General features: G+C 31.4%; 2 protein-coding genes across 8 annotated transcripts; both read left to right on the forward strand.

Annotated features, from left to right (window-relative positions):
• The first annotated feature begins 331 nt into the window (after window positions 1-331).
• LOC143074091 (uncharacterized) lies at window positions 332-4587 on the forward strand. The gene is made up of 6 exons (XM_076249639.1): window positions 332-453; window positions 1107-1283; window positions 2514-3047; window positions 3385-3455; window positions 3743-4004; window positions 4262-4587. Exons 2-6 carry the CDS (start codon window positions 1238-1240, stop codon window positions 4585-4587), a joined length of 1239 nt encoding a protein of 412 aa, XP_076105754.1. The 5' UTR covers window positions 332-453; window positions 1107-1237.
• A 2820-nt stretch (window positions 4588-7407) lies between these two features.
• LOC143076105 (uncharacterized) lies at window positions 7408-25854 on the forward strand. Of its 7 annotated transcripts, none has more exons than XM_076251747.1 (5): window positions 7408-7511; window positions 19264-19364; window positions 20066-20089; window positions 20643-21315; window positions 23907-25854. In XM_076251747.1, exons 2-5 carry the CDS (start codon window positions 19283-19285, stop codon window positions 24145-24147), a joined length of 1020 nt encoding a protein of 339 aa, XP_076107862.1. In that variant the 5' UTR covers window positions 7408-7511; window positions 19264-19282; the 3' UTR covers window positions 24148-25854. The 7 variants fall into 7 exon arrangements, with proteins under 7 accessions (XP_076107862.1, XP_076107861.1, XP_076107864.1 ...); XM_076251746.1 differs by having other exon boundaries at window positions 7468-7621; XM_076251744.1 differs by lacking the exon at window positions 7408-7511 and adding an exon at window positions 12120-12243.
• The last annotated feature ends 1184 nt before the right edge of the window (window positions 25855-27038 follow it).

Here is a 27038-nt window from a genome sequence, read left to right on the forward strand (position 1 = left end):
TTCTTGTTAAATGTGACCAAAGGAATTGTGTCAATCTAATTTTTGTAAATGAATCATCTGAATTTTGTAATTTTCTACCAGGACTTTAGTATAGAAAGTCTCTGACTGTGTCTACCAAAGAACCGTTGCTAAAACCAGTCCGATTTTGATGAACAAAAATAGTCTTTTATTAGTACAATACATGTACGTACAATGTACGTGTTGTAGTACATTGAAAATGCGATACAATAATACAATGCATGATACTCTGCATGTAGAGAGATGAACAATAAATGGGGATAAACGCTAATAGTTCATGGAGGTCGCGATTGTGCTTACAACAATTATCGACGTCATAAACATCGCCGATGACAACGTTATCGTCAAAGATTCGATGATACACCGAAGCAGGATAAATTTTATACTATACACAATTTTATTCTGTTTAACTTGTTTACGAAGATTCAGTCTGTGGTATGTATTTTTTATTTCGCATTTTTAAGTGTACGATAAAAGTCAGGGTACACGCTAACAATCAAAAGACACAGGTCCATACTGTATAATACATTACACCGCCAACAGTGTTGAAAAATTGCGAAGAACATACTATATGATGTGCAGATGTTTACTTTTTATTGAAGGCTATACGGTTACCTATAATTGCTTACATCCACTTCACCAGAACTCTTGTGATTGATTGGCAATCATTCTACATCTCCTTAGGGAGCTACCATTTGATTTTTATGGGGGGGTAGGATGAAATTTGAAAAAAATAGGCAGGACAGGAGTTTTGAGTAAAAAAAAGGCAGGATGTGACACTTGCAAAAAAAAAAAGTCAGGACGACAATTTAGGTAAAAAAAAGTCAGGATAAACTAAAAAAAAAAAAGGCAGGACCGATAAGAGTGAAAAATAAAAAGGCAGGACAGAGATTACAGCTAAAAAAAAATGCAGGACAAAATTTTTCATCCTAGCCCCCCCATAAAAATCAAATGGTAGCTCCCTTATTTTTTACTATCTCTATCAGGAAAACAAGTTAAAAAGGTTTTAGTAGACGTCTCATTAATCAATAAATCTCGAACACACTTTAACTTTTAAAAGTTTTAAGCAAACAATCTTTTCTTTATAGACTCAACATGGAGAGGTCACCGAAAGAGGAAGAGAGAGAACAAAAGGATGTTTCAGAGTTCTGCGTAGCCGTTATAAAGGCAGCAGTATTCGAGTATACTCTTGAAAAAAAAGGAAAATATAGAGACCGACATGCAAATGGCTGAGGCACAGGAAATAGCTTTAAAAAAGGAACTCGGTATGTTACACAAAAATATGACAGAGAAAGATAGCCCTTTATATCGGCAATACTCTCCACAGTGCTTATATTTGAAATTTTAATGAAACTCGACTTAAAATAGAATTTCCTGTTCTATTCTATTCTATGGTCTTTTGACTCTACAAGACTAATATCGATAGATCGTTTATGTAATGTTGATATTGCATAATGTAATGTTACAAACAACTTAAAAAAATACCAACTCCTTATACTTCAGAATTCCAGAATGCTTTGACAAATAGCCTATATTCTAGTGCCTTTTGTCCAATCCCTTTGTTTAAATTAACATTTCATATTTGAACAATAAAATATTTTGAAACGAATTGAAATATTCCAGTGAAGTCTTTTTTTATGCCCCCGCCATGACGGAGGGGCATTAAGTTTACCCTTGTTCGTCTGTTCGTCCGTCCGTACGTACGAACGTCCCAAAGTTAGTTTCCGTTCTCTAACTTTAGTTTGCCTCAACCAAATGTTATACCAAAAACTTATACAGAATGCTTAATACCACTAAATACAGATTAGTGGCGTCATTAATACCGTTCTAAGTTATGCCCCTTTAAAAATGAAAAAAAAATGCTTATTTATTTGTTTTTGTTCTCTAACTTAAGTTTACTTCAACCAAATGTTATGAAACTTATTCACAATGCTTATTATTACAATAATCAGATCAAATTTGAATTTTGGTGCCGTCACTTTTACTGTTCTAGAGTTATGCCCTTTACATATTGAAAAATTGTTGAAAAATTTCAAAAATATCAATCAAGTTTTTTTTTTTAAATTGGAGTTATCTTCCTTTGGCCATGATGGTAGTTGAATCAACTATGATCAGTGCTTTTTAAAATCTTCTTTGAAAATTGGAGTTATCTTTCTTTGTCCAGAAAAGTAGTCATATCAGCTAAAACCAATGCGTTAAACAATGCAATATTCAATTTTACTACCAACAGATAAACAAGAGCAATCTTTACCATTCAGTGCTTATTACCAATACATTCAATTTAAGTTCAAATTTTTGCAGCTTCACTTTTACAGTTCTTGGGTTATGTCCCTTTATAATGTTATATGCTAGCGGGGGCATCATCTGTGTCCACATGGACACATTCCCCATTTTTTTGTTGTAGTTTCCTTTGACCAGCGAAGATAAACGATACATTCCTAAATTACAATATATTATCTATTATTTCCTTTGACTGTAATATATATTATTTCTAGATGAATTAGAAGGAATGAACAGATTTGAAAGTGGAGACGCAGTAGAAAGTTATAAGTGTATTGATAAAGAAGGGAGACAAAGTGGAGACGCTGTAGAAGATTATACTTGTAATGATAAAGAAGGGAGACAAAGTGGAGATGCCGTAGAAGGTTATAAGTGTATTGATATAGAAGGGAGGCAAAATGGAGACATCATAGAAGGTTATAAGTGTGATGATAAAGAAAGGAGACAAAGTGGAAACACCATAGAAGATTATAAGTGTGATGATAAAGAAGGGAGACAAAGTGGAGACACCGTAGACGGCCATAAGTGTGATGATAAAGAAAGGAGACAAAGTGGAGACACAATAGAAGATTATAAGTGTAATGATAAAGAAGGGAGACAAAGTGGAGACACCGTAGCAGATTATCAGTGTAACGATAAAGAAGGGAGACAACCTGAGGATAAGTCGAGTTTCTCCTTCGAGGATGGGAAAGATGCAGAGGGTGATCTAGAGGGAGCTAAACACAAGGAAGCGCTTATTATACCTACAGGTACATTAGTTCTAACTTTAGCACTGATTTGTTTTTACTCTGCTAGCATAAAAAGTATCAAATCAATACTAAAATAAAAATACGACTGATACAGTGTGTTTTAAAATTCCATTAAAAGTTCCGAAAGCAAAGTACGCTTATGCTTTTCACGTCAGATCACATATATACGATTACACGAGACCTTGTACTTTATAAATATGTTCTATATAGCGTGATGCATGTATGAAATATTTGCTACTGGACATAATCACGAGAAAATATGCTAATGATAAATGATAAGAGACTCAACATGTTCTGTATTCGTTCTTTATATGTATTTTTTATTTCATTTTTTCAGGACAAGTTATCACAAAGATTCACAAGCAGAAAATAGCAGACAATCCCCTTAAGGATGCCGTCGGCTATAAGGTAAAAATAGCAAAGCAGGAAAATTAAAGTGTGATAGAATCATGCATAAAACATTTTCAAATAAAATCTAAAATTACAATCATTACACCATAGTATACTTTCGAATCAATATAAATATTCAAGGAATTTTCTTATATATTTGCATCCACAAGGTTTCTTAATTTATATAAAAAAAAACAATGCAGATCAATTGAATTTCCTAATAAATTGTGAACTTTAATAATAAAACTTTTTCCATAAAAAATCGTGCCATTCAACGTACTAAATATCTTAATTTTTATTTGTAGAAACCAGTCCAGATTTCTCTACTGGATTTGATATATACAGAGCAAAATGATAAAGACCAGAAAAAGAAGAAAAGAGAAATTAATAAGGAAGTGAAAAGGAATGAGAGAAAAACTAGGAAAGAAGAAAAGAAGGTTAAGACGCATTTTAAAAAAGTAGCCAAGAAGACTAAAAAATACACAACAGAAGTCAAAATACAGTGGGAAAAGGAATTAAAAAGAAGGGAAAAGATGGAAGACAAACAAAAGAGGACATCAGAAAAAGGTAGTTATAGGAATTGTTTTGTTTTCTATTTCTTCCATGCATTTCACAGTTGATACACTTATTTATGGTTTATTCATTTGCCTGTCCATAATCAGGGTTCTCTACACATATGTGTCTCAATGTATCTAAATGTGTTTATTATTAGCATTGATTGATTGTTGGTTGCTTAAAGTCCAGTGGCAAATATTTCATGCATATTAAGGACGACTAAAAAAAGTATTTATTCTGATCAACATTCTGTATTTTTACATTTACAGAAACAAAAAAGGTTAAAGGTGAAATAGAGAACATCATCAAAACCCCAAATACTGACAGGGAAAAACAGGATAAAAAGAAAAACAAAACAAAGAAAGAGCCAAAGAAAACAGAAGAGAAGAAAAGGTCCAATGATAAGAAGACAAAGAGGAGACAAGAAAAAGAATTCAAAATGGAAGTAATTGATGTTAAAAGGAGAGAAATACAAACAGATATCGATGACAAGGTCGACTCAAACAAAGCAGAAAAAAAGAAAATATTTGGATCAAACATTTTTGCTTTCTTCCAATCTTTATCGTGTATCAAAAGACAGACAACCGATGTTTAATTATAGACTGTCAGTTACCTTTTAATAAATATTGATATATATATATATATAACTATCTTTTTTTCTCTCTAATGTATTAATTTTTCTGAATTAAGAATAATATTCGAACATCTAGCAAAATATTACACACCCGTATTCAAGGAGCTCGCACGACCCTCCCTCCTTTGAAAACTAAACAGCACTGTAAAAATAACTGAACTCTTTGTTACGGAGGTTGATATCAAACCAGTATCTGAATGCTGATACATAGTAACACTTAACTCTTTAATGCTAGCTTTTCTAAACAATTTATTGACATTACAAACTAAAAAGCTGTTTTCTATCAAGTTATATGTTTCTTTTAGTCAAATGGACTTGTTCTTGTCAAAATCTCCGTAACGATTCATGAACTTTCACTCAAAAATATGTTTTACCTAAACCGAATACTGTTCAACTTAATTTTATTAGCTCTATACAGATAATGTCATCTTCCTTCACACCATAATGTATGTATTATACTCAACTGTGAAGTTTTGGAGTCAAAATAGTTTCATTTCGAAAATTTCTATCCTCCGTAACGACATTTAAAACCTCCATAACGGACAATTCCAGTTCTTACCAACAGCAAACATATAAATGAATGTAAATATTGGAATTAAATGACAAACAAGACAACAGAATTAAACAGTTTTCTTAGTAAATCGTTATCTAAAAAGAGTACAGTCCTGTTAGAGAAAAAAAACTTTTTTTCCTTAAATTTCTATCCTCCGTAACGTAAATCAATGATGTCGTCTATGATTGACATCACCTTTTGATTTTTATTAGTGATAATTGATGAACTGATTTGGTATCTATAACAATGTACAAGAATTTCAATTGGTATGATCGTATTTACATGCATCTTTAGATTTTTTTTATTTGCATAACCTCCGTTACATTGATGAGTCCTAAATAATCTTGAAAATGTTTGCCATAAACCGCTGTTAAAGTTATGATTGTCGTCGTAATTACACAAGTTGTGCTGTAGACTATTTTAAATCTAAGAAAATGGCTGATATAACGTTACTTTATTAAACGTTATAATGTTGCTCACATAATAGGGAAAAAACAAGTTAACCTACCTTTCTCAAAACAACATTTTTTTTCTCAAAATCTGTATTTTGTTTGTCTGTTTTCTTTATAATAAATGATGTCTGCTACAAAAATGACTTTCGGCAGTGTCGGCAGCCGCTGATACTGATAAAAAAGTCTGACAACTTAACTGTAAATAACTGCGTCACGGAGGTTATTTAAACGGAGGTTAGTTTTATTTACATTATACATGGAAATATGTAACAATATTGTTGAGTTGCTTTCTCAAAACTGATTATTGAGAAGCTTTATGGGTGCTTTCAATGAAATAATCATCATTTTGATTTGTTCTTGGTTAGTGCGTTCCAAAATACGCGTTACGTAGGTTGGATTCTTATATGCGACAATCGAAAAAAAGAGAAAGAGAAGATTTTTTTTAATTTTTCGTTTCATTGCAATAAAAGTTAAAGGCAGGATTTTAAAATTTGATGTATCAACTTTGCTTAAAGTCACAATGGGCATGATTTCCAATCATATACATATGTTTTGACTGTACCTAAAGATACGTTACGGTAGGTTATACGTTTATCGGCGACATTGGTTTAATGGGTAAATCAAAGTGTATATTATAACTTTTGATTCTAAAATATTTTTGTGGATAAAAATCAATATAATGTCAAATAAAAAAAGCAAATCTAATCATGATTTAGATGAAATAAAGTATTTTAATTCACACCGATATTTGGAGTTTTTCTTGGCGACATTCGGAATTCGTGTGATTTCCGTATATTGAATAGAAAATCACACAAATATATTTACGATATACATCACAAAAGAATATAATTTTATTTTAGTATACATATTAATCAATTAGAACACAAAAAAGATTATCTGTGACATATGTTAAGCTTGCATTTTGTGGTTATTTGCCGGCGACACTGAAATTTTGTAATTGTACCCATTTTTTGGGAATGACTGTGTAGATTATGAACAGATTTATTTTACCGATAATTAAGGCTTTTAGAATAATACGCATTTAAGGTTTTTTTGGAAGAAGTGTTCCTTATCCTTTCAAACTGCCTTCGTCTGTGCACTCATTGATCTTAAATCTCAATCGACTCAGGTACTTGGGGACAAGATAACTTTGTTCTAGTCCTCTCCTTTTCTTTCTAAAATCCGTTTTTTCGGTGGGATAATAAAAATAGTTTATCGCTGCTGATGGTAACTAGAAATTGATAGACAATGGTAAATATGTGCTATTTAAATAATATAACAAATGAAAACGCTAAATAATTGAAATTAAACTGAGACAACATAAAACATAACGGATTTTGGAAAAAAGGAGACGGGCAAAAAACTATCTTGTTCCCAAGTTCCTACTGTTTTCAAAACTGTAAACTCATTCTGAATTTGAGAACAAACCCAAACTATATGCAACAACCACACTCCCCCTTTCCTCAAATCTGTGTGTTTTGGATCCCCTACAAGCGCCCCCTCCCCCTCCCCCCAAAAGAAACAACAAAAAAAAAAAAAAACATTAATATAAACACGGTGCGACAATTCCAACTTTTTCTGTGTTAGTTGTCTTTTAATTTTATTCTTCCTTTTTGTGACAGTGTGGTCGAATGTCTACAGCATTAGAACTTCCCAATCAATAGATATTACATAATTGAAAATTAATTATTTTATTCATGTTGATTTTATTCAATTTAACTTGAATTATTCCAGTATTGATGACTGTGATAGGCATTTAATGGATGTCATCGTAGTTGTGAACTAAGCAGCTTTTCTATTTACTCAATGGGGTTCTAAACAAACAAACGGCCACTGAATGCGTCCTTAGAAACTGTCAAAACGAGGCTCGAAAAATACAGGTGGTAAAATTAAGAAGGGAAATATGATATTTAGTTTTGTGTTCATAAAGTAGATTCTAACTATTAAGATGTGTTAGTGAAAACAATACAGTTTAATTTTCATAATTAAGGTAGGTTGCGTGATTTTGTAATATTATGTATATTAATTATAATTTAAAGTCACCTGGGCAGTGATTTAACACGGTGTTGAAATAAACAGGACACACGATAAACGCTCTACATAATTATCAGATAACTTGTTTTAATAATTTAAAATGAATATTTCAATGTATAGATATTGATTTTCTATCAGTTGTGTATTTGCTATTTTTGAAATGTCAATTTAAAGTTTTTACTTAGTATCATATACCTCATACACACACGGAAGTTTAGAGTGTGTACTTCAAACGATTTGATATGCCTTTATGGATTTCTTATATACCATATACAAGTTAAATCTTTCTTTAAAATCATAAGTATTTATAAATTTCAACAAATCAAAGATGCTCCTCTATAAATTCATATATTACACTAAAGGTTTCACGCCTGGATTGGAAAGTGATATTTTAAAATTCTTATAACGTTTTGTGTATGTAGTGGATTTTAATTTTCAATTTGGATCTTGTTTGTAAAACCAAAATAAAGTTTAAATACCATAGATTTAAAAGAATTACTACACAAAGAAATAAGATTTACTTATTCCCTTGACTTATGCAATAAATGTAAATTTCAGTGAAAACAAGTGTAATTAAGGGTGTGTACGAGTAAACAAGGTATAACCTAGGTTTCCCCAAAAAATATCTACTTTTATTTATCATATACTATTTTACTATTTATTGTTATCATATAAATATATAGAATCTGAAAATTAAGCAAAACACATCAACAAAGTTTTTCCATTGGCGCTTGTCTTTGAAAACAAATATCCGTAGTATACACATTCATGTATATAGCCACGGTATCTATTTCAGAAACAAGTGCATAGTAGCAAGGATCTCTCACTTAAAAAATCAATGGTCAGGGACTTATATACAACTTAAGGGCTTATGCGTATTTTTTCATTCCTATCTTGTATTTACTGGTTGTGTTTTAAGTACAATTTGTAAAATTAATTAAATATTGTAACTGAAAAAATCCAATAGTACACCTAAGAAACCTGATTAAGAATAACAGAGTCAGGCAACCCGAAATCTTTCTTTGTTTAGATTCTATACGGGAACACACTTCTTTTTTAATTTTAAGACTAATTATGCAACATTTTGTCTTGAAATGGATTTGTATGGATTTGTTTGTTCAGATATTATACAAGTCAAATTACATAGATTGTTATCTTCCTGTGGATATATTCACGTTCTGATACGAACGGATTATAGGGATTTGTTTCAGTCAAATTGTAACGTTTTTATTTAAAAAACAATTAACAAAAGCACTTAATTAACCGTTAAAACGTTTAATTAGTATTTAATTAAATTCCATTCATAATTATATATATAATTAGTCATTTGATTTAACTTATCTATATATACAATGAATGCATATTTATTTATTGGTCTAATACTTCCTATTTACTAGTAGTTGTTTAATGATACATAACGTATACAATGTTTGAATGGGTCTGCCGTTCTGGTTTTGGGTAACTTGTACGACAAATAATTTCAGAAGACAGCAAAATTCGAATATTTTGTAAACATTCGAAATATTTATGCGTCCTGTTAAAACCATGGCCCCGCGTGGGAGGTTGAAATTCTTTCTAAAAGTTGAGGAACCCATGCAACAACTTTTTGAGCATTCATGATCTAAGGATGCAGCATGCCATGACGTCTGCCCCTATCCAACGTGATCAGCGTTTTTGTGGTAGTCCAAACTCTTATTTCTTTGTGCTAGTCGAACACTTTACAGAACCTTCCTTGTTTTACCCATCAAGACTTACCTCACATTAAATATACATGAAATATTCGCCTCTGGATGTTAAGCAAACAACAATAAAATGAAATACTATCAGTAAAATGTTATAATATTATGAAAAAAGGAAAGATACTTTGTTGATTTTATTGAGTTTAATTTATTTGATTTAGGCTAATCAGTTTTATTGAAATTCTACCAAACTATCTTTCAGTACAACGCATAAGTCACGTTGATATAGTCATTAAATTAATAGGCCTGTCTATCCGTCAGTATTTAACATTAACGGTACCAATTTTCCTGCACCAGATGCGCATTTCGACAAAACATGTCTCTTCAGTGATGCTCGTGGCCAAAATGTTTGAAATCCAAAGCTTATATAAAAGATGAAGAGCTATAAGTTAGCCTGTTATTTGAATCAATCAAAATTTTATTGAAAACTCAGCAATTTTCGATAACGACCCATTTCAATCCATTGTTTCGGTTTTAAATTTATCAGTTTAAATAAGTGCTATAATATGCACATGCAGTTGACAAAGTACTGTGCATGCTGATTAACGCTGCATGCTAAATTGCATCAGAGTCAAAGACAACTTTGTTTTGTTTCCTAATGTAGAATATTAAGTATGCTTAAGATGGTTTTATCAGGCTATACGTTATCAGATATTTTTGACACAATACTTGAAGTTAAATTTGTCTATCGATTGTTTTATCTTGTCAAAGTAAATATTATATGTAGGGCCTGTAAGTGTCTTTATCACGGAATATTGTCGTGTTGTGTCCTACCTTATTTAATCATTTATTTCAAAGTTTGTAGCGAGGTGCGTTTTGTTGATATCAGTGCGTTTCTCTTTGCCGTTTTTATTTGACAGAATTTGTCATCGTTTAAAACTTAAAACTTTTTTTATAAATAAATGTATGAAAGTAATAGAATTGAAAATTTAAAAGGTCACGACGAACAGCAACATTTTCAATATCAAGTTTTCCAATAAATTGACATTTTCTGATTTGACGGGTGCCATATGTTGAGCAGGATCTGATTAGCCTTTCTTGGTGGGGTTCGTGTTGCTCAGTCTTTAGTTTTCTATGTTTTGTTTTGTGTACTCTCGTTTGTTGGTCTTATTCTTTTCAGCCATGGCGTTGTCAATATAAAAAAGAAGATGTGGTACGATTGCCAATGAGACAACTCTCCAAAAGAGACCAAACACAGAAATTAATTTTATTTTCGACTTTTTATTTCAAAGGTATATTTAGTATTATCTTTCGCCTCTCTTTATCTTCCTAAATCTGTGGCAAACAATCGCCTATTATTTTCTTCAATTATCTGAAAGATTTCAGGGCAAATTGTGAACTTTGCAAACAACAAACAACGACACAAAATTAGGGTATTTCCATATTTTTTTATTTAAACAATCATGTATAATTAATTTTTGACAGTTTATTGTCCAGTGGCAAATAGTTCAGGTATATTTAGGGCGATACATTCAATTAGAATGTGGCTACGTCTTTATACATCCTCCAGCTAATTGAATGAACCTTGCGAGGAATTACACCACTCAGGGGGAACAGACCACTTTCTTTTCCTTGGACCCGGGCTACTCTCGAAGTTAGTTTCCAATTTGCCATAGAAATCTGTTCACCTTACGAATTTGATGACCGTTTAAGACGAAGTTTAAAAGAAACTTTAACGGCGTTCTTTAATCACCAGAGTACTTAACTTTTCTTTTAATATCCCAATTATCTCCGTTGATCAGATAGGTTTCAACCACGTGTCGCGTTAAGTGTTTACTTCGCTTCCGGGTTAAAAAACTTAGCACTTGGAATAAAATTATCTTATTCATGGATACCAATTTTAACAAGTTTTAATACTTCTAAATGTAACTAATGTCTATCAATATGAGCAATGTTGACGAGTTTCTTCCTGAATAAGACGGCAAAATTGTTTTCAAATCGATTTGCTATTTTAAGCAATATTTGTTTCAAAATAAATACCATAATTGCAAAATTATTTATGGAATATGATATTGAAGGTTTTTATGAAGGAATAAAAACCACGTTTGCTTTTAAGATACATCTGCCCTAGACATGATTGAAATTGAAGACTTCAATATTTTCTTTGGTGTGGGTATACGAGGATAATATCATCTTAGACTTGTCCATATTTAATTGAGATAAGAAATATGTTCTACTAGAAATGCAGGTCAAAGTGCTGACGCAGGATGAGACAATATATTCTTGTTGCACCATCTTGAAAAGTGGACTTCAGTTCTATTTCCCTTTTAATGTGAGGCAATCACTCATAAAATTGAACTAGTAATGTTTAGTATGGCGATGAGTTGTTTGAATTCATTTTCATGTTTGAAGGTTATGTATACTAAGGACAAAATTGCGCAATTATCCAATGAAGATTAAAAATAATTACAAAAATGTTGAGTAGTGAAGATCATATCTCCGGAGTAAATGTGGTTGTTGCTTAGCACATTGAAATTACTAAAAAGCAATTTAAAAGAATAAAAGATATAAAAACAAATGTGTTGACAAAATGGAGGCATGGTTTATTTAATAGGCCTTGGTGAAAATTGTTAATTAAACGGTTTCGTTTTGTATTGAAGAAACTTTCATTAGAATTTCTTGAAGAATTTGGCCTAAACATTGACAATAAACACTATTAAACCAGCAAAGTAAGAGCATACACTAAGATCTTTGGATTTTGAAAATTAACAATTGGTATCTTTGTGTACGAGATTAAATGACTTTAATAATTAAAAAAATAACAGAACATGGAATTAATTTCTGGAGAATGTGTTGACAGAACGGATAATGAATCAACTTTGTCTGATAAGAAAGTTCGGTGAGTTTTAAATTACATATTAAAGATATAAAGTATTATGAATAAAAGACAAATATAGAATATTCGTTCACAAGAAAGCAACCAAACGACTCAAATAGTCGAAACACGTTTAGAGTTTAACATAAAAATGTTTGATTGCAGAATCAGTGAAATTAATTTATATTTCTCGTTTCACGTGAGTAACTGCTTAATATCGTTCGAAACAGATAAAAAAAAAAGGAAAAAAATAGTATTCAGCATTGTCTTTTATTCTGTTTTAAAAAGTATCCATTTATATATGGTTCGTCAAATTTTGCTGTATTCTTTTTCGTTTAATTTTTTGTTTCTGAAGTATTTTTTAAAGTTATTTTTATACTTTTCATGTAGTTGTGGTTATGTACTTTAAATGATTTATTATTGCTTTGTCAATATTTAGAATTGCAGTCAGATTATCTATGAATTTCGATATACGCGCATGTATGCAATTTGTAAGATTTGAGGGACAGGATCGTAAAAGGAAAACAAACGATTTTAAGGTTGGCCTATCAATTCCATAGAATTTCTGAAATGTATACCTTGGTCTATCATTCTATGAAATCTATCTTTTGAAGAAGATAAGTTTTAAATTTACTTTAAACGTATTTGGTAAACTTAAATCTTGTGAGTATTACAAACAAATCAACAAAACCAATGCTTTGAGAAATATACCACACACTAAAATTTATCATGAAATAGTATGTGCCAAAATCAACATATGTCAAAAGTTCGATGTAAAGTCTTAATGAACAAAATATCCCTGATATGAAAACATTCATTCATATGAAGCCTTTCAACGTGATATATGACAAACTCCTATTAGAAATAAATATTTCATATAAACAGCGAATAAATATTATTGAACAAGTAGTCATATGGCCATAAATCCACTTATGAATCAAATATCCCGGCGATTTTAGAGAGTTTTATTTGAATACAAAGGATTATGGACATAAATCCTATTTGCATGATCTCTTTAAAAAAAAGGTTGTAAAATACAAAGCGTGTTAGATTTTGGATTATAGGCATTAAAATCTATTACAGGGGAATATTTTGACTTCGGTGATGTCATTGTTTATATTCTTGATAAGAAATGTTTTTATTGACTACCACTGCACGATTTTGCAGCGTGTAATATTCGTTACATAGTTCCCCTTCTTACCTAATATGGAATATAAAGGGACGTAACTCCACTACTAACCGTGTATGAGATGAGCCCCGCCTCCCTACTAACCTAATATCAAATATACACGGTTTGCACGCGGACGCTTTTAACCAATCATATTCCTGGAAATGTATAGGAGGTAAGATAAATGCTTATATATTCCCTGTCCCATTTCAAGAACTTCGTAATAAGGTTTGTTTGCTCTGTCTTTATTTTGTTTTTTTGGAGGGGATGAAAAGGAAGGCAGGGTGACACATTAACAAGTCCATATACAATGTAATATTTGTCACTGAACACGAAAAACATTCATTTAGACAGGCAAGTTTTTCCTTATTGACATCGCATTAAACTAAGTTATCATGCAATATTATTGATATGGAATCGACTTAGATGCACTATATTTGCATTTCGAAAAATAATTTCTCATCAATGGCACTTGAAAGAAATTATAGCCATACGAAAGCACCAAAAGTTGAACTAGAAATAATACCAAACATTCGCGAAGATGTATTATAAATTCTCTAACGAACAAAGTTTCTACCAAACTTTAAATGTGAAAATATATATATATATGATTTGAATTTCAATAGCAAACGTCCAGTAATTTTGTAGTTAACAATTTTTTTGGTTTTATCTTAATCTTAATTCCTTTTATTTAAATCCTACCAATCTTTAAGTGCTTGCGTGAGAAGGGTCTATAAATCAAAACAAATCATAGAAAAATGTTCTCAAATCATTACTTATACATAACTATACAACTGTGTAATGAACGCACAGTTTTAGATTTCCGTGTGTATCCATACAGAGAAATTAATCTAAATTTAGACAAGCCGAGGGTGTTTATAAATAGGACAATTTAATGATAAAATAAAGATATAAGAGAGTGTTTATAAAGTGCATTTTATCTATAACACATACATTTTTCTAATATGGGAGTCACTATCCGGACAGATTTAGGGTATTTTTAAGGGGGGGGGGTAGGTGTTGTGAAGAGACAGTATAATTACATTACTGAAACAAAGTTTTAACTTCGCAGTAATACGCTTACTATCGATGTTATATCGTTATCTTTTGTTTTTATAATGTTTAAATTCGAATTACCCCCCCCCCCCCTTTTTGAAAACATATAAGCACTGTTAATTAAGGTCGACGTTCTGTTCGAATTGTAACTGTTAAAGTTGAGTATGATTAGATCGCAAGTTCATGTAGCCCCCCTCCCCCTTGGAAAGTCCTGGCTACGGGTCTGATGTATTGTATTGTGAGCATGTATAATATTTTATAATTTTATCCTGCTCCAAATTGTTTACACAAGAGGGCTTTGACAAACTTATCTCATCCCTTTGCCATGTTCTCCAAATAAAATAAGTTTAAAAATGACCCCCCTTTTTATAAATTAAACTTGTGTTATATGAAAACTCCATGGTATGACTTTCGTCCATTTAAAAAAATTAATCAATTCAGTTTATCAATACATATTAAAAGCAATTTGTAATTTTGCAAGAACATCAACAATATGTAATTACAATATAAATAAATTGGCAGTAATTAAGTGGTGTCTCTCCCCTAACAATACACACCATTAAAGGTAGCCTGACATCACAATAGGACGGCCTTTCTTATCAATAATGTCGCTAATTACTAGAGCATAATAAATCTAAACTTCTCTTTGTATCTAAGGTCGAGATTCCCTATCGAAATCGATTATTCTTTTATATCAACGGAAATTGTATTGACTGGTTTCTAAGTTGATGTTTTCCCTGAATGAAGATAGGAAAGGTTTTTTTTCTGAAGTGGACTTCAGTTTACTAGCACTATAATACTTTATGGTAAGATTGTCTGTTTTTCTGTTTTTTATTGGTTTGATTCACGCTTTTGCGATTAGAATTGTCAGTTTAATTGATCCAGAGAGGATAGTGTATCCAAACGTTCTTTTTTCTTGCTTATTTGTAGATGCAGATATAGAGATAAGCAGGAGACCCAGCCCCCTTTAGTCGCTTCATGAATAGCATTTTACCAGCATTCCTCCAAATATTGGCTTGCCAAGTCCCCCTTTTCAAAATCCTGGATCCGAACCTGATTAGATGTTCTTTGGTGGGTGGGTTACTGTCTTCAAGACAATTAATCAAATGTCCATTGACTGTCTTTTGTTTCCTTTTGCATATATATTCTATCGGCGTTTGTGTAAATTTATTTGATTTAATGTCTTTAGAAATGCACATGTCTTTAATTTAAATTGTTTGATGATAGTACTATGTACTTCAATGATATGAATATAATTATGCAGGTTTTTTTTCGAATGGATATTACGGTCTTGGAATACACATGTAAACAGAGTTATGTAAATGTTGCACTTGTCTTCCATTTATTTCGAAATCTAAACCCTTAATAATAAAATTCAGCCTTTTCTTCGGATGCAACCTTCAAAATTTGATGATTATATGAGCCTAACATCTTCTGTATTTGCATTCAATTATAGATGCCAATTTAAAAGAAAGCGTATAGATTGAATCGTGTCGTGAACATACATTAATAGTTAGTTATAAAAACTAGACGGATAATAAATAAATACTAAAAGCATAAAATGAGACGTATGAGTTTATGTTTAAATGGGTAAATATTGAACTAGAAAACAAATACTTTTCACCTCGAGACTTCTTCATCTCTTTTAAGAAGCATTTAAATATTTATTGCGGGGGCTTTCGATGCATATATGTTTAAAACTATTCTTGAAGTTTTAAAGTCCTTTCAACATAACGAAAACGAAATGTAAATTTTATGTAAATTGCATTCACGAATAAGAAATGATGTACATATGTATATGAAAAAACTTATTAAAGATTTTCTAGTGGAATGAGCAGTTAAAGCCTGTTGGAAAACAAGTCTCGTCAGTAATCATTTCAGATGTTATTTAGAATACTGAAGCAAAACTTCACTTAATATCGGATGGCCTGTTTGCTTGGCAGCCATAACAATAAAAGAGAAAGAGAAAACATAAATCTGATTTAATCATAAGAATTGAAAAATACAACGGCTTCAATCAATATCTTGGATTAAATTTGAAATAATGTACAATATAGCAGTGGCGGATCCAGGGGGAGGGTTCCGGGGGTTGGAACCCCCCCTTTTTTTTAACGATCAATGCATTTGAATGGGGACATATAGTTGGACCTTCCTTTCAAATTGCTAGATCTGCCACTGTATAGAAAGATCAGTTTACATAGATTTTCTGCACAAACTTTTCTATTAAAACCCATAATATACGCATGTCTATTATAAATGGATATTGAATTTTCTGGTTATATAACTCGGTACTTTGAGTTCATTTTATGTAATAAATTCAAATGCCACTTTGTAGTGTAGTGCTGCAAAACAATCCTTCGATATTGATCAGTCAACTTAAAAACTATCTGTTCTAATTTTTATGTACCAATATATATTATGCAATAAAGTCTCGTGTATTAATAGCGATGATCACTGATGATCGATCGTCAATGCTGATAATCGAATATGTTTTCATAAATCGAAATTTGATGAATTGAGATAAAATGTTAAGGAATTGAACTTATATAACTGTTTATGCACCGTCACTACATGGCTGGGGAAAACTGTTCTAGTGATCCAGACATTTTTTCTTTCTTTTTGATTGAAGAAGATCGGATTTTTGTAACATTATTGTATAATGATGAATAACAGATTAATTTGCGCTCGTCCCGGTTCTCTCGAAATTATGACCTTTGACATAAAATTCCACGTAAGTCCAGGTTGTGCATGTTCAAGAGTTGTATGTAGTATGACACACAATATCGTTAATGAGTTGGCTGTTATTTGCTAGAAACTCATAAAAGATACAAGGGTTATATATACGCTGTAAATTACTGATCACAAGTACTACGTAACGCACGTTACGTAACGTTTATACATAAGACTCATCAGTGGCACTCAAAATAGTTGTGAAACCAAACCAATAACTATGTTGTAAAAGTATAACAATGCAAATTTTAGAGTTTATAGAGCATATTATGAAATAATGTTTGATTAATGCATTCATCACAACTCGCTTTCTGTGGTATTCAGACGATATGTCTATTATGGTTTCTTCCTATCTTTTGTTAAACAAGCGGTGTTGAGATGACATTGCAGAAAAGGAAACTCTTCTCTATACAAATGAAATGCAAATATTGATGTTGACTTCTATAATAAAGTATCATATTTAATTTCCCTATTCATTTTTTTTTTACAAATGGCATTTAAATTGAAAAATAATATACTCAAAATATGTGCAGTGGTTGTCAAAACATTAGAATAGAAAATTTATGTCATTGTTCATAATAAAAACACAGACTTGCTGTAGTATTATATTCTCACGTTCAAAATTAATCAATTGGTGTGTTAAATTAATAATTCAGCGTTTTCTTACAAATTATAGGTTGTTTAAATACACTGTATACAAAAGGGTAACTATATCTTGGCGATAAAGGGTCGAATTTGTAGTAAACTAGTATTGGTATAGTGGTTTTAAAACTTCCAAAAATGTTTTAAATAAACTGATAAGAGTTTGACAGAAACAATAGAGCAACCCTAACATGCTAAGTTATCTGACAAATCTTCATTTGGATAAAGTTGCTTCAGAAGTATTTTGTTTCCAGACGCTTATATTAACAAGTTACACGTGGCTATGGAATGCGATGGATTGATTATAATTTTGAATGTTCAAAAGAGAATGACTTAAAACCAAACAAACAATCTGAACCATTTAGCTGATTCATTTCAAATAAAGATTTCATTAGTAAGAAAAGACTTGCCAAAATAGCTGAAAAGCTGATTTTTTTTTTTTTTTTATTAAATATTTTGAATGTTACTTTTTTTCTTCTATTCTTTATTTGGAGAAAGTGTATCGGTCAGTCTTTTCATTCCTGAAAAGACTATGTCAAATGTGTATTTATAGACATTTTCTTTTAAAACAAAAATCATCACCCGATAAGCTTTATTCTAGTGATAGCATAAAACATCGAACACTCAATTTAGGGTATACTCAAAAAACAGAAATACTCTTGCATGCTTAAAAAGTATTTTGAATAGGTAAAAAAGAGTTAAATTACAGATATAAGAAATAAGTCCTTTCTTGAGAGTACTGCAACTGATAATGATTAGAATAGTACATAATGTAACAAATGATATACAATTAACACATTCTACTAAAAAATATTTTAGGGACATACATCCTTTTTTTTGTCTTTTACTTATTTTCTTATGTACTCAAAAGGTTAAGAAAAACAAGACTAGACAAGACACTATTATATTTAAGTATCACCTCTTATAAAATATTTACATAATATTACAACTTCACATATAAAACAAGAGCCACTCTAAAAAGAGTTATTAGATACTATGCTGAAACCTTATGTGACGCTGACGTTCACTGTTCTTAGTTTAATTAGGGTTGTTAAGGAAACATAAAAAAAAGATAAAAGTTCGAAACCAATTATTACAGTAAATTCACATGAAAATTAAAGTAATAACTATAATTGAAAACGAACATTTCATAAAACCTTTCAACAACGCCTAAAGGGCGAGACAGTTATCTTGTCTCATGTCTTTCAATGTTGGTGAAATGACTTCTTATTCAATCAAGAATCTGTATAAGTAAGATCTTTACATGCTATGAAATACATGCTAGTTATGATAAATATATATCTACTAGAAACACAGCAGCTTACACGAACTAGTCCCGTGCCAATACTTCTTTAACAGATTGGCGACGGAACAGGAGTTCCAGTAAGTTCAGTCCTTTCCATTTTTCCATTCGAAGAATAGCACTTTCACCATTTATTATTTTACAGGTTTGTTTTACCAGACATCATGAAAGAGCAGACGTACGGCTGGTATCCTTCCGCCAAGGATGTCTATGTTGATAGGCGGATGGGTGTTCCAAATGAATACCGTGAGTATTTGCATCTTTTTCTTAAGATAGATAACACCGAATGATTATAACAATAATGTTGCTTAAAGTTTAAAAAAACATTTCTTGGTTTTATTTTCTAAGCAGTGCAGAATAATTAATTATACTTTAATTAAAATGATCGTTCAATTTTTTTGATGTCGTATTGCATTGATCGAAGGGAGATTTTTCTCATCACATTTCGTCTCATATTTTGTTCAAATGTGGTCTCTTAAAACACGTTTTCTCTGAAACAATTGGACCAATTTATACCATATGTAGTTCTAATCAGCGTTATATGCATATGCAATGTTTGTTTTGAAAGTATGCAATATGTGCAACCTAAAATTAATGCATGGTGAGCACCTTTTATATAAAAAAAATATCCATGAGTTTTTAGAATCGGTAAATGATTTACTTTTAAAGGATCGACAACTCTAATGCTAGAGAGTTTATCCCCGATAATATCACCAGTCGGTACATTCACACTCAAATATGGTCAGGATTCGGGTAAATGTTGGAACCTTTTGACTCCAAAATCGTTATTACGCTTTTGATTTTCGACATTTTGGCATCAAAGTTTGCATCAACACAGAAACACATATGTCCAAATGGACATCTTGAGCAGTAAATGATATAAGAAACGTTTGCTTATATTATTATTATTTCAAAATATTTTCATGTGTATACACTTTTGTTTTTAGCACGGTCTCCTTCTATGTTGTCAGGTACTGCTTTAACAAATAACATGCTTTTTGTGTTCCTCTAATCACGTGACCACAGAGAGTGACCAATCAAAAGTGTGGTAATTTTACATGCAAGAAACACGACATTGCTATCACCATCCTGAACTGAAAACTAACTAACATTGACAATATTTCAATATTTCAAAGGAAAAAAGAAAATATTAACATGTAGATGTTTTAAGAGGGAAATACATTTTCTAATTCAGTTTCAACTTATTTTCACAATCCGTTTGCAATAAAACACTAAATATAACCGGTAAATATTTGATTAGTATTTAAAAATGTACAACATAACCATTTTTTTACCTACTTAAATTTTTACTTTTACACTTTTTGAATGTAATGAACATTCTCGCTTTTGTGTCGTGATTTGCTTGATGCTTTACCCATGATTTCTTTTGTATTTTGTCAAGACGTTTTTAATATACCAAATATTTGGCTTGGTGTTCTTGCTTTGCTTGTCATTGTCATAATTAAAATGTAGATGATTCCCCCCAAAAATGTATATAAAATTTTCTTTCATTCAATATTTTAGAACTTGAAGCCATGTACAAGTATCAAAACAGTAACTACTATACAGCACCAAAACCACCTTCACCAAGGCCCCCGAAAGGCTTTCGTCCATCACCAACTCCTAGCAAACGTCCAATGTCTAGTGTCTCCAGTCACCATTCTAGAGCAGGGAGTAAACAGTCAGCATCTTTGCAAATACGAGCCAAAAGTGCACCGATATATGACTTCAAACCCGTACCTAAATTACAAATACCTACCCCATTTCAATGTTGGTCAACTAAAGTAGCGGAAACTTCTTATGGTGTGCCAATACCAACAGAGTTGGAGCCACGGACACCAACTCCATCATCAGCGTTTCAACCAGAGAATGGTATAACAATCATACCGACATCAGAATATCAGGAAATATCAGAGAGGGAAAGCTTCGACACTAAACGAGAAAGGGTGAAGAGTGCTGTTATACCTAGACAGAAACCTACACCTCCCCCACGACCAATCAAATCTGCTGGATCAAACAGGTACCAGACGCCAACAGACGACATACGTCAGTTACGACCAAGGAATCCGACACCAAAGTCATGTGTACCTGACTACGCAGATACCGTATCCCGAGTGGCAACACCAGATCAATATGAAAGAGACCGAGAAAAATATGGCTGGAGAGCAGAAGTTCATGGCGATCCACTTAAACTGAAGTGAGTAATATTTTTTGAAAAACAACGACTGAATAAGATAAATATGATTGAAAAAAAAAATATTCACTCCTGCTTAAATATTTAATCTAGCAGTTTTGGTATAATCATCTTTTAAATGAACTCTTAACATTCCTTCATGTCAAGAAGTAAAAAAGTGTAGAAATATTTATAATATGCTAGGTGAAAAAGGCGAAAGAAGTATGCATATATGCATATATTCTCCAACCATAACAAAACATTTGTTCAGCGAATTGCAGTCAACCAATCAAAAAACAAAATGAAAGAGACGTGAGATACAAAGGGAACTATTTTGTTAAACCTTCGATTTTTGAGACAGACAAATGTAACACGTTCTTCGCTAATTGTGTTCAACCCTTTCAATGGACATATACATTATGTATTGTGGTAATATTGTAAAGCTCGTGTAAATGTTGGATAAAAGATTTAAATTGAAACTGCATCAAATATTATAAAAAAAAAAATTATAAAAAAATATTGGGCCCAACAGTAACACATATTAATGTCTGTACATTTATGCATATATAAACACATAAGAAAAACATCTACATAAAAAGCCATTTGGACGAGAAATAAATTACAAATTGATAATCCCCATATCGTATGGGAACTTTGTTTTAGAAAAATAAGTAAAGTGTAAGTAGATATGATACTTTTTTTTTAACTATTTAGATCTTGATTTAGACCCAGGTTTCTGGCAAATATGTGTCCTCTAGTGGTAAGAGAATAGATTAGATGATTTTCGGTGAAATGTGTTGATGTACTAAAGTATATTCATATATGGTATTAAATGTGTATTTGTACATATAATTATGTTATGCACTTAATTAAGGTCAGTTAAACAATAGATGGCACATTATATGCGTGGGAAGTTGTATATTATTTATATTTTAATTTGTATGATTGATTTGATTGTATTGATTCGCATCTGGCACAATTATTGTCTTATAATTAAAACAAATATGTTCATAATGGAATATTCCGTGTTAATGGCGTGATACCTTACTTAGTTTGTCGAGTGTATCATTGAAGTTGACCCCTACTTCCTCTTTCTTCATTTTTCATTGATCCCATAGTCAAACAGATGAAACACTGATATCCGCCTTTTACCCTTGTTATTTAGCCATTCTCCCCCATTCCAGTTTTTCCCCTGGGAAAAATTTTGGATCATTGCAGTTCTTCCCCCGCGGAAATTTGGCAATACGTATACATTTAGTCATTTTCCCCCCATGTCAATCTCTTCCCCATATGATAGATTTCATTATATTTATATAAGTCTGAAAATTAAATCCAACAGAGTTAGAATTAGTTTTTTATGCTGACAAATTTACATTTAAATTACACAATTGTTCGCCAGTCTGCCTATGTGTCCATTAGCCTGTCCTTATTTTGACCTGTCTTTCAAATAGTCCCCTAGTTTCTCTACATTCTCCACAGTATGGCTATGAGTCCACTAGGCTGTCTACATGGTTACCAGTCTGTCTATGTCCACTAGTTCGTAAACATTTTCAACGGTCTGTCTATGTATCCATTAGTCTTTCTTCATGTTCAAAAGTTTGACTTCATATTCACCAGTCCTTCTTTGTGTCTATACTATTCTGTCTACATGTCCATCAGTTCTTCTCCGTGTTCATTAGTCTATCTACATGTTTACCAGTCATGTACATTTATGTCACCAGTCTGTGTATGTGTCCATCAATCTGTCTACTTGTCTACCCTTTTAGCCGGTCTATATTTCTACCATACTGTGCCTACATGTCCATCAGTCCGTTTATATTTTTACCCGTCTTTATTTGCGTTTTTTTTGTTGTTTTTTTTGTTGTTTGATCGTCCGAATCATTTACATGCATTCTTTTGACCTGACAACTTTCTACATGTAGGTGTATACTCCATACTAATACCCTCATGCTTTAAAATGCCAACAAGTTTTCGTTGGGGTTCATTATCACCCAAGGAACACATTTTTAATACGATTCGCCACAACAATTCACGTTGCCGGTTTAGTTTTTCTGACAACAGACAGCAATGTCTTTCTATGCGTGCTTTTTTTTTATATGAACTGTAGCATTGTCTCGTACATAAACAAAATCGTTCGTAGTTATTTCGTTATCAACGACCAACCAATGTGACGTCGCCAACGTTATATTACAAGGGGGAGGGGAAATTAGATTCTCGTGTTATTAGGGGGGAAATTGGCCTGCTCCTGGTTTTCCCCTCTTCACGCTGATCAATCCAGTCCCCCCGGAAAAATTGGCATGGGAAGAACAACTATAGGACACCGGTACCATTTCCAGACAAATGAAGCCAACTTTTGTGATATCTATGAATTTTATTGCCAACTGAATATACAATAAGAAATTTTGGGAAATAGCCCCAAAGAATATATCAAAGTTTAATTATATCATCAGTGTATATTGTTTGCTCCTGAATGAGTATAATTATTATTAAGGTATATCATCAAAACCTGAAAATAAATCAAAATTTTATATTGTTATGCCTTGTTGCTTCAAGCACAATCGGGGCAAATAAATGCATCGTCTTTTAAAATTAATTATATGGCTTATACTTTTCAGGAAAGTGATGAAGAGACTGCCGTACTATGTACAATGTGAAGATCCCGTCATACCGCCAAATCCTCCTAAGGCTTATATGGAAAATATGGAGACTTTCTTCTATAATACCATACCACGTAGACCAATGGCATATACAATACACAAGGAATGGGTATCTGAAGTCATCCATGCGAAACGTATGGAACTTCAAAAACGAGAAGGAATTAAACATAGATGGAAGAATTTCGCTTTTGTATATTAGGGATATTAGGATATATCAATTAATATTAATAAATTGTAGCAATATATTTTCCAATTTTTCGAAGTTTCGACATTGACAAGATGTTATCGTACATGCATTTAGGCTGGGAAAAGTGTTGCTCCTTAGATAATGTTAATTTACTTTAGTGTGATGAGATCTTTTTGGATATTTATGAACAGTTTTTTTCCGTTGAAAGCCTCCTATTGAGGTGTAATATTTAGTTCAGCAAATTTTTATTCTTCATTTTGAATTTTGCCCCAAGGTACAACAAAGTTTCAATAAATAAAGGCAACAGTAGTATACCGCTGTTCAAAACTAAAATTGATGGTATTTTTTTTTTTTTTTTGTGGAATGCATTTTTATGTTTCCAATGCCGTCATGTTGAAAGTTTTTCCTCATGAAATCACAAATGACAAGCTTTATAAAGAAAAATACAGTTATTATTTTGCTCAGAAATAAGTAAAAGACATAAAACTAACTTTTTGTACTGGAATTAGTGCTGTTCATAAACTGCCCAAAGGTTCTATTTTAAGATGTTTATCAAAATCAATATTTTGAAATATTCTGTGATATTTTTTGTTTGTACATATGTAAATAAGAGCTTATATTTTTAACTGTGTATATGTATTAAGTGCTGTTATGTGATAGTTATGAATACAGTTTTAATGTGTTCCTAGTGAAATGAGTGTCAGATGGACATCATGTCCATTATCCAGCACAAAGTACTAAATGATTAAAATGGTCAAATTAGATTACAGTTTGTGTATATATATTATATGTTGTTGCATTTAAAAAACCATTTCCTTTTCAGAGATTTTAAAAAGTTGTTTTGATAGCTTTTGCAAAGTCAATTTAATCACAAAATAATGGAAGTTTAATCATTAATAAACTTTGATCCTCAATGTCACGGTTTTCAATATCTTTTTCTGCTTAATAATGAATTTTACAATCTTTTTAATATTAAAGTTAATTAAACGCATTTTTTCTCATGACTGTAAATGTCATTATTTAGATCATAAATAGCTGGTTGAAAAACATGTTTTAAGTGTATCAACACTAAATTTTTTTTAATTTTTTTTTTTATCATTTTTGGAATTTTTCTTGTTTCTCTTACAGCAGATAAAATATCTACACTGCCTGAACAATAGTTTATTTCTAAGATTCCTACCAACACAATTATGAATTATTCCTTTATTTATCGATCGCACAAACACATTTCTTAGATTGAAGTCTCCAGCTATATGAAGCATATCACGATTTAAATTTCTTTAAATGAACTTTTTTTAAATGTCGGTTTCTTACAAATTTCAATTTTAATAGATGTAAATCTTATCAAGAGTTCAAAATTAAAGTGAACTATGATATCTAAAACATTATTGATTCATGCAGCAATTTTAACACAATCAACATTTTTTTTTAAAAGAAGGACACCATCTCAGAAATCAGAACATCATATGAAACATTTGTATATGTTTAATATTACAGCACATTTGTATTCTCTTCTACCTCCCTTTCATCTATACTTAAACATCTACTTCTCATTTTCTTCATAATCATGATATGACTGTGTAAGGGAAATAACTCTACCTAATTTGAAGACATACTTTTTGAATACATGTAAATGTACTAATTTTGATAAAACATGTGGAAAATATTAGATATGATAAATGTTTAAAATAATTTAGAATAAACCAACTGTTGATATTGTTTTTGTTTTGCATATTTATTCCATTGGAGGTAAATCAATCATTATTTTTCTGTAATAAGCCAGGAGTGAAATATCTAAAAGATGCACAAGTCTGTACAAATTCTAAAAAAAGATGTCAACACAAATGAATCATAGGAAGAGTTTTAAGAAATATGTAGGGAATGCATATTTTGAGAAATAACTAATATTTAGCTGAAAATTTACTTGAATAGACATATACATACTTCAATTACGAGAAAAGGGTATTCACATTAGTTTTTCATTCAAATACATGTACATGTATCTGCAAAAAGAAAGTTTGATGATGACTTTTAAAAAAGACAAGGCAAGACAACCATGATGCCACAAAATAAAACTTTACAGAAAATAAATCTATGGAAATCTTACGCGAAAGTCCTACAACACAAAAGAAAACAAAAGTCATAATTGTCTGTGCTACACAAGACAAAAAAAAGACAACAGACGTTATGCTTATCTGTGCTACAAAAGACTGTTAAAGACAACATACATCATGATATCTGTCCTTCAGAAGAACATAAATACAGGCAAAAGAAGTATACTGCTGTTCAATAAAAAGTAAAGTCACAAAAATACTGAACTCAGAGGAAAATCTAATCGAAAAGTCTATAATCACATGGCAAAATCAAATGACAAAACACATCAAAAACAAATGGACAAGAACTGTCATATTCCTGACTTGGTACAGACATTTTCAAATGTAGAAATTGATGGATAAAACCTGGTTTTATAGCGCTAAACCTCTTACTTTGTTGACAGTATAATACATTGATTGAAAATAAAATTTGCTTAATACTTATACATACTAGCAGTAGAATTTGTCAGGCCAAAAATGGAAATAATTTATAACAAATGAAAAATCTATATCGCACGAACCAATCTTCAATGCTCTATAACTGTACCACAACGTATATCCACTATCGATACGACCAATCCATTAGGTAACACTGAACATAATCTTCTGTAAACAATAGAAAAATCCGTAGTATTGAAATCGCATTTAGAAGCACAGAAAAAAATCTGCTGTACACGATTGAACAATCCGTTGTATTGAAATCGCATTTGGAATCACAGACCAAAATCTCCTACACATGATAGAAAAATGCGTTGTACTGCAATTGCATTTGGAAAGGCAGACCAAAATCTGTTGCACATGATCGAAAAT

The sequence above is a fragment of the Mytilus galloprovincialis genome, chromosome 5, assembly GCF_965363235.1.
Source record: "Mytilus galloprovincialis chromosome 5, xbMytGall1.hap1.1, whole genome shotgun sequence".
NCBI lineage: Eukaryota > Metazoa > Mollusca > Bivalvia > Mytilida > Mytilidae > Mytilus > Mytilus galloprovincialis.

Bases quoted from the DNA above. Each gene is read 5' to 3' on its own strand.
- LOC143076105 (XM_076251744.1), top strand. From the start codon at position 12,173: ATGGAATTAATTTCTGGAGAATGTGTTGACAGAACGGATAATGAATCA. The intron at 20,090-20,642 runs GTACTGCTTTAA...TCAATATTTTAG, and splicing joins GTCTCCTTCTATGTTGTCAG to AACTTGAAGCCATGTACAAG. The intron at 21,316-23,906 runs GTGAGTAATATT...TATACTTTTCAG, and splicing joins GGCGATCCACTTAAACTGAA to GAAAGTGATGAAGAGACTGC.
- LOC143074091 (XM_076249639.1), top strand. From the start codon at position 1,238: ATGCAAATGGCTGAGGCACAGGAAATAGCTTTAAAAAAGGAACTCG. The intron at 3,048-3,384 runs GTACATTAGTTC...TCATTTTTTCAG, and splicing joins AGCGCTTATTATACCTACAG to GACAAGTTATCACAAAGATT. The intron at 4,005-4,261 runs GTAGTTATAGGA...TTACATTTACAG, and splicing joins AAAGAGGACATCAGAAAAAG to AAACAAAAAAGGTTAAAGGT.